The 8,928-nt window shown below is 34.2% G+C and overlaps 1 protein-coding gene across 1 annotated transcript; it reads left to right on the top strand.

The window, feature by feature from the left end:
* The first annotated feature begins 411 nt into the window (after positions 1-411).
* On the top strand, positions 412-7,930 carry LOC142613338 (lysine histidine transporter 1-like). Its single transcript, XM_075785652.1, has 8 exons — positions 412-585; positions 5,304-5,461; positions 5,555-5,938; positions 6,173-6,566; positions 6,673-6,778; positions 6,890-6,981; positions 7,118-7,186; positions 7,282-7,930. Exons 1-8 carry the CDS (start codon positions 538-540, stop codon positions 7,378-7,380), a joined length of 1,350 nt encoding a protein of 449 aa, XP_075641767.1. The 5' UTR covers positions 412-537; the 3' UTR covers positions 7,381-7,930.
* Positions 7,931-8,928: the final 998 nt, after the last annotated feature.

Below are 8,928 nucleotides of genomic sequence, written 5' to 3'. Positions count from 1 at the left end.
CTTATCTCGCGACTCTTTTGCCACAACAGTTATGTGGTAGAATATGAATGAGGATAAAAAAATAATAAATTTATAGATAATTGATAACCAATCACTCACACTCTTACCACCTCAAAATCGAAAAAATTGTGAAAAAGACCGCTGGTCCTAAAACTAGTAATGAAAAAAAATTTTAATTCCTGCTTTTGTAGTGTAGATGAAAGTCTTTGCTAATCAAAAAAAAAGAAGAAGAAAAAAAAAGTCTTTGCTAGTAACGAGTTTGATTAGTCAAACAAACAAACACAAAAAAAAAAAAAAAACGTCACTTTCAAGATTGTACGAGGCCCCCCCCCCCCCCTCTCTCTCTCTCTCTCTCTCTCTCTCTCTTAAGTCTCAAGTGCACAGCTTTTCTTACACAGCTCTTCTTATGCATCATTTCCCTTTAAATACAGAGAGACCCATTTCGAATTCTAAGCTCAACTTGTTTTGAATTCATTCGCACCCTTTTGCCTCATCTCCTTCTTCGTCTATTTGCAATTCACCACAGTGCACAAAGCCATGGGAACTCAAGCTCCAACCGACCAAGACTCATATGCCCGTTCTGAAGTTAGTCTCTCTCTCTCTCTCTCTCTCTCTCTCTCTCTCAAATTTCTGATACTTTAAATTTCCTTAGCTGTTGGACTTCTGTCTTTAGCTTTGTTTCTTTCTCGTTTACATTTTCTGTATGCTTTTGTGTGCAATATTTTTCTTTCTTTCTTCTTAGTTTTGAATTAGGACTTATTGGGTTCTCTGAAGAGAGATTTCCTTTTGAAGGAAAGAAAATGAAACTAGTTTTGGCCAATATATATATAATTATGTGACCCCATTTTGAAAATGCAGACCGGCTAGAATACGCAACATTCATAAAACTAAATTTACAAATTTATAAACATTTTTCATTAGTTCTCCTCTTTTTTCTTTTTTTTTTAAGCAAAAATGGGGACTTATGGTTATATTACACCTCGGGCAGGGCGCCGGGTGGGAACCAAGGGGATACCCAAAGCATGCCTATCTGTGCGGGATTTTAACCCCACTTAGGATGCCCACCAACGGACTCCTGCGGGTAGCAGCACTCGAACCTAGGTGTGTTGCACGAAACATCCAAACCTTACCCACTTAGCCAAGCCCCTGTTGGCTGTTCTCACTTTACAAACATAATCACTATATAATTTTATTGGGGTCATATGTTTGTTGTTACATTACATTATAATTGAAGTATGTACTTGACTTCAGCCAAAAAAATAAATAATGTTAGTATGTAACTGTGCTACACAATTTTCTTCTTCATTAGTTATTACATGATAAATAAAGTTCTCCATTACATGATAAGAAACTGCACTTAGCTAGTATTTGAAAAAAATGAAATAAAATAACAAAAACAAACAAGAGGATCTTCTTATTAATTTTCTTCTTTCTATCTTCTAAACTAAGAATTTGTTTGTCGCTAATTTCTAAGACTTGGAAATGACAAAATATGAGACCAATTTTTCCTTTCTTAACAACCAATTTTTTGGTTTGAAGTCGAAATAGAGTTGATAGAAAACTTTAAGGAGAAAATGAGAAGGAAAATTTTTTTGGTGGATTTTTGGTTGGAGGGAGAGGAGGGAAAAAAAAATGGGTGAGAGCTAGATGTTTTCTCTCCGAGCTCACTAAAATATTCTCTTCAAAATGGAAAAAAAACTAAATGCGAGAAATTTGATAAATAAATGACCAAAATGTCCATGTGCGCTTGCACATGGGGTTTTCCAATCCCTCTTTTTTCCAATTTTTTTCTCTTTTAATAAAAAAAAAAAGATTATATAATGTATAGGCATGATTCCAACCAAGTTTTAAAAAATAATATTCTAAACTCTGAGATTTAATAAATAAATTAATATTTTAAATCAAATTTGTGGGTGCATTTATGTTATAATTTAAAATCTTATTTCCTTCCTTCTATGTGTGTGTTGTTTAAAAAAATTAAAGATAAATTGTTGCTAAAGAGACCTGTTGTTTAAGATAATTTTTTTTTTTATACAAACTATTAGACTTTTTTATTTAAATTTTTTCCAGACATGAGATCATGAAAATGGTTAAAGAGGAGAGAAGTAGGAAAAGCAAGGAAGGAAGAGTCTTCCTTAATTAACTCAACCCTTTCTTTACGGCATCTTTAATTTCCAAATTTTGATACCTTTTAGAAGAAGTTAGCCCATCGTTGCATGTTGCCCGTTGGGCTCTTCTTAATTCCCGCGTGGACCCCCCTTGCTGGTCTCATGTGATTTTCTTCCGTCTTTAACGACTCCTACCCGATAGGCTGATAACAGATATTTTCAATTAATGTATACGCGTCATGCTTTGGTACATATATGCTATTTTATCTACTTATAACTCGTAGTAAGTTGTGGACTTTATTGCTCTTCCTTTTAATAATGTTTTTTTTTTATTTAATTTTTAAACATGATAAAATCTTAACCACGTTCAATGGTGATAAAAAAAATAATTCTTATCATGAAGTATTGAGTGACACCTGCACTAAAATCTAAAAATTAATTAATGTTTTGACTCATTGACTTCACAATAAAAAATAATTATTATGGAATGGATTAAAATTCTACTATATAAAAAATAAAAGCAACTCCACGGAGGTTGTATTTTGGCATCTGGTGTGATGTATTAATAAAATTCTTTGAGTTCTTCCACCCACAAAAAAAAAAAAAAAAAAAAAAACTATTTTGTGTTGAACACCAAACTTCTTGTCATTTTTTTTGTATATATATAAAGAAGTCATCCTCAGGTCTGCCAAATTTTTGGCCGGTGATCTTGGTACAACCTGGTTTCTTTATACCGAATTCCATGCGACTCCCTGCCTTCTTTGCGTGACATGAATAGAACAATTAATGAAGAGAGAAAAGATGCATGGTTACCAAATTTAATTGTTATACTATTTAAAAACATGAATAGAACCTTTTTTTTTTTTCTCTCTCAAAAACAGGAATAGAACCCCCATTTTTTTTGCATAAAGGAATAGAACAATTAATTCTTATTTTATTAGTAGTTTCATTACGTTCATGTAAGGGTAGAATAGCCGGCAGAAGGTATTGTGATTAGGAGGGTTTTTTTTTTGTTTGTTTGTGAAATTGGGAGATTCTTAATGTAAAAGTGATTATTCTACATAGTACCAGTCAAAAACAATATACTTATATAAACTAATTATAGGTTCATGTAGTTGTAGAACAAGTAAAAATTTACATTTGATTAGTCTAGAATTAGTGTAGGGTTAGTTAATTAAGTATTTTTTACTACATAAACCCTATATTTGGTTCACTGTAAATAAGAGCTTAATAAGAATTATTTAATAAGAATATATAGAGGTCAAAGGCATTTCACCATAAACATAGATTGTGAAGCCAAAATACATAAATTTTTGTGTATATTCCCTTTTCTACTTACATTCATCGTTCAATCACTCACAATTACACAGCAAGGACACCAAACAACTAGGGCGCTTTTAAAATACATGAAAAAGTAACAGAGCTTTTCCTGCGTGCTTGGGAAGTGGGAGAGGTATATATTAGAATGCACGAACGCGGCGCCAGAGGTGCCGCATCCGCGTCCGACGCAGCGCGACATGCAAGGGACGCCGCTGCTCGCGCGTCGAGCCGCGTCTGCCACATGTTTTCTTTTTTCTTTTTTCAGCCGACTCGCGCCAACGTAGCTTGACTCACGTCGATTCGACTTCGATTCGTGCCGAATCGGCCAAAATGGGGCCGTATCGACCGGTGACCGAAACGGCCGAAACAGGCCGAAATCGGCCTTGAATCACGCTGGAACAGCCGAAATCGGCTCTGAATGAGACCCAAACACCCTAAATCTATCATTCCTCAATTTTATTTTGAATATTTGTTACTTCTTTTGTGTTTTCTTTTTGATTTTGTGTTTTGTTTTTTTGTTTCTTGCTTTCTTCTTTTTTTGTTTTGTGAATCAAGGCATAGTAATATGTTTTTTTTAAATATTTTAATAGTAATAATATATAGAAAATATAAATAAAAATATTTTTAATAATTTTTTAATTGCCGAGTCCCACCGCACTTGTACCCACCTTTTTCAAAAATTACCGAGTCTCGCACCTGCACCCAAGTCTCGAAACGCACCCGTACTTCATAGAATATATAATAATTGTCAGAGCTAAAAGGGGTTTTGTCCATTTGATACCAAGTGATATTTAGGAATAGGATAAAATAAATTTAAAAAAAAAAAAGTCAAATTGAGTGGAAATGTGATTGGAGGTGAGTTGGCCTCTACTAGGTTTTGTTGACATGTTTGATGTGGGTTCATGCATAAGCAGCCAATGGAGAACTTGCAACTCCATGGGCCCATTAGCCCATTTCAGTGTTGAATAAAGTTCAAACTTCAAACAAACCAAGTGGGTTCTCTTTACTAGGTCCAAAGAGGATGTGACACATTTACAAGATTAATAAGACACATTTGATTTTATATACAATCTGACAACTAACAAGTTGGCAACTGTTTGGCCTTTTAACTTTTCCAAAGACTTGGGATATATGCCTAGTTGCCAAATGATATACCTAAATCACCCAATATATAATAAGCTTCAACTTTCAAGAATTACTCTAGTGCACCTAGGACTTTTAATGATATAGACCCCTCCACTCCAGCACTTGGGGAACGTCATAATTTTGTGTTTACCTCCAAAACTAGTTTATATGAAAATGAGTTCCACTTTCTAGGGAAAGGCACACATTCATGATGTTCACCAATACACTATCTTTTTCTTTTGATCTTGATGTTCACTAACTTCAATTTTATTGGATTAAATTACCATTAAAAAGCTCTATTTTTTTTAAGACTTCTTTCTAGATACAAATAATTGTTCCATTTTTTTATTCCGCTTCATGCTTCATCAATCATAGTATAACAAATGTTTGAATTTTTTTTTTTTTTTTCATTTTAAACTTTAGTTTATTTATAAGTAAAGTCAAATGAATACATGACAAGTTATGATTAATGGAGTATAAATTAAAACATAAAATGTGAGACAAATAAATATTCCTTCTTTTTAGTTCCTCTAGTTCCATCATTGTTAATTTTAGTGCCGCTTTGAATTAGCTTATTTATTCAAAGAGAATAAAAATATAGTTATAAGGAAAAAAAAATGAAGTTTAAAAAAATTTGTATATAAAAAGAAAAAAAGGAAAAAAGAAAACTAAATAAGCAAATAAGCAAAAAAGCATTGCTTGTAAACTGACATTGATACTGATGAAGACTTGTGTAATTGTCAAATACAGATTGATGAGAGATTAGCAAAGGAGAAGGCTATTGATGATTGGCTTCCAATTACTTCTTCAAGGAATGCAAAATGGTGGTATTCAGCTTTCCACAATGTCACTGCCATGGTTGGAGCTGGTGTCCTCAGTCTCCCTTATGCTATGTCAGAGCTTGGATGGTATGTTTTTAATGTTGTTTTACAATTATGTTAACCTTTGTCTAGTATTTAAGAAATGACTTTCTAAACTGAGCTTCCCTTTATCAATTTCAGGGGTCCTGGTGTGGCAGTACTAGTCCTATCCTGGATCATTACTTTGTACACTCTATGGCAAATGGTTGAGATGCACGAAATGGTACCAGGAAAACGGTTTGATAGATACCATGAACTGGGTCAGCATGCCTTTGGTGAAAAGCTTGGTCTTTATATTGTGGTGCCTCAACAGCTAATTGTTGAAGTTGGTGTGAACATAGTCTATATGGTCACTGGTGGGACATCATTGCAGAAGGTCCATGACACCGTCTGTAGTAACTGTAAACATATCAAATTAACATACTTCATTATGATCTTTGCCTCTGTTCACTTCGTGCTCTCCCACCTTCCCAACCTCAACGCTATCTCCGGAGTCTCTTTGGCTGCTGCAATCATGTCCTTAAGGTACACTCAAGTCTTATGTGCATTTCATTTCTCTAAAATTATGTGCCAACTTTTGTAACAAGCATTGCTTTTGGTTTATGTACAATTCTTTAAACCATTACTTTTTCCATGCAAAACTATACTTCAATCAGCTTTCAGCAAAATGCTCATCCAAACGCACTTTAATCTTATAGTGTTTCATTTCTCTAAACCATATGCAATATGCTAATATGTGATTGGTATTTTGTTCGGCAGCTACTCTACCATTGCCTGGGCAGCTTCTCTTAACAAAGGTGTTCAGCAAGATGTGCAATACGGCTACAAAGCCAAATCCACTGCCGGAACAGTCTTCAACTTCTTTAATGCCTTGGGTGATGTGGCTTTTGCCTATGCTGGTCACAATGTGGTATTGGAGATCCAAGCCACAATCCCATCTACACCAGAAAAGCCATCAAAGGGGCCTATGTGGAGAGGAGTTATCGTTGCCTATATAGTTGTGGCTTTGTGTTACTTTCCTGTTGCCCTGATTGGATATTGGATGTTTGGAAATGCTGTTAAAGATAATATTCTCATCTCATTGGAGAAGCCTAAATGGCTTATTGCAACGGCTAACATGTTTGTTGTCATCCATGTTATTGGAAGCTATCAGGTAATGCTCAAACTCTGTAATATTTGTTTAAGCTCTACATATTTTTCCTCATATCTATAACATAACATCTTATTAATCAAACTCCTCTTTGAAATTTTTTATGTAGATCTATGCAATGCCAGTGTTTGACATGATAGAAACTGTATTGGTAAAGAAATTGCGTTTCCGGCCTACAAGTACTCTGCGTTTCATTACACGTAATGTATACGTTGGTAAGTAAACTCCTTTCCCCCTTATCCTCATGTCAAACAATGTTGTGGGATCAAAAACCAATTTAAGGCCTTGGTTTGAACTTAATTTTGTATGAAATTTTTCTATTGCAGCATTTACCATGTTCGTTGCCATTACCTTCCCTTTCTTCGGCGGTCTTCTTGGATTTTTTGGAGGATTTGCTTTTGCCCCAACTACATATTTCGTAAGCCACACCCTGTCATGAATCTTTGTCATCCTTAATTTTACAAAAATGCTATTTGTAAATTTTGTTGGAGCAATTACTGTCCTAGAAAAAGAACTTTCATATAATCTCTGATTCTCCTTGTTTTAATCCTCAGCTCCCCTGTGTCATGTGGCTTGCCATCTACAAACCAAGGAGATTCAGTTTATCTTGGTGGTGTAACTGGGTAAGTTCCACTTGATTTTTGTTCCATTGTCATTATGTTTTGATTTGCCTGGAAATTTAAGTTTAGTTGAACTTATTTGGCTTCATTGATTTCAGATCTGCATCGCATTTGGCCTTTGCTTAATGATTTTATCCCCAATTGGAGGATTGAGGTCTATAATAATTTCAGCCAAGACCTATAAATTTTACTCATAAATCATCCTCCCAAGCCAAAAAGAGGTACCGGGTTAATGCAAATGCAATCCTTTTAGATAAAGGGAAGCCAATGATGCTATTGATGTTAATAGCGGATGAGGCTATATGTAATCAACTGGATACATATATGTTGTCTTCGGAATGTCGAGTATTGAGACATTGCTGTGTCTGTGGAGAAAGGAATTCTGGCTACAAAAGCAACTAAGGGGGGATTTTGAATTTTCAATAGGCCTTTTCAATGTATTATAGGTCATTTTACTTTGTATGCATACATGTGTCATTGGGCTTATTTTTGCTTTTGTGAAGTGGGTATAGGTGTAACATGATTATTCACCAAATACACTTGGCTTTTAGTATAGCTCATGGTCATGGACCAATGGTACTTGTTAGTTCGGCCTTCTTGCTTGTAGTGTGGTGTTACCTTTTTTTTCTTTTTTCTTTTTTGAGGAGAAGTGTGGTGTTACCTTGTTTTGTAATACATAAGAATGTTATGATTTCGCATTGAATATTTTCGCTAAGAAAAATAACTCTTCATATATATTAAACCTAATATAGAAACTGTTGTTGAATAGATAATGTCTCTAAAGTTTCCTCAAATGAGACTACAAGTATGAATCCCTTGAATCTTGGCTAGTTAAGACTTAACCCTTGTGGTGAAGTCAAATTTGAAGGGAATTGACAACCATAGGCATGATACTATGCGCACATATATGTCTGCACAACACAAAAACATATTATATTACATATATGTATAGACATATATCAATATTGATGTATCGTAACATTTTTGGGCACTACTAATTTTATTCTCTGTATATTAGTTTATAATCGAAAACACTATTTTTCTCCCTACATTTTGAAGTCACAATCAATTTAGTCCCTACATTTTGGTAGCAGTCAATTTAGTCCTTGTTATTTTCAACTTTCAGTCAATTTAGTTCATACTATTAACTTTTAACGGAAAATGCTTATATGGCAAATGGATTGCACAATTGACACATTTAATATTAAAAGATTAAATAAATGTTAATGTGTTTAAATTTTACTAGCCACGTCAGTGATTAACTGGCAGAATAATACCATCCGCGAAAAAGAAATTTTTGAAAGGATGAATTTAAAGAATTAAATTAATCAAACAAAATAAAAATTAATTAAATAAAATTTGAAGTTCTTCTTGAACTTTCTTGACAACTAAACACCAACCCAGGACTCAAAGGTTGGTACACAATTTTTCATCCCAATTCAAGGAATCAGAACCTTACATAAAACAAATTCAAATCTGACAACACCGATTCATCAATAGATAGCACATCAGATTCAGATAAAGATGGTTTTGCCAATAGATTGATACAGTTCCATGAAAGATCTGTGAAATTCCTAATGGGCTTCGTGCCTTCAAGCTTGATCTGCCGTATGCGCAGTGCGCATATGCTAGAGCCAGAGATCGATGATCTTTTGCTTGCTTTCGGATCTGATCCAATCGAGGCTTGTGAGGATCCGATCGCTAATACAATAATAATGATCTTCTTGTGTAATAAAAAAAAAATA

The sequence above is a fragment of the Castanea sativa genome, chromosome 1 (assembly GCF_040712315.1).
Source record: "Castanea sativa cultivar Marrone di Chiusa Pesio chromosome 1, ASM4071231v1".
Lineage (NCBI taxonomy): Eukaryota > Viridiplantae > Streptophyta > Magnoliopsida > Fagales > Fagaceae > Castanea > Castanea sativa.
This window is presented reverse-complemented; position numbering and strand designations above follow the sequence as displayed.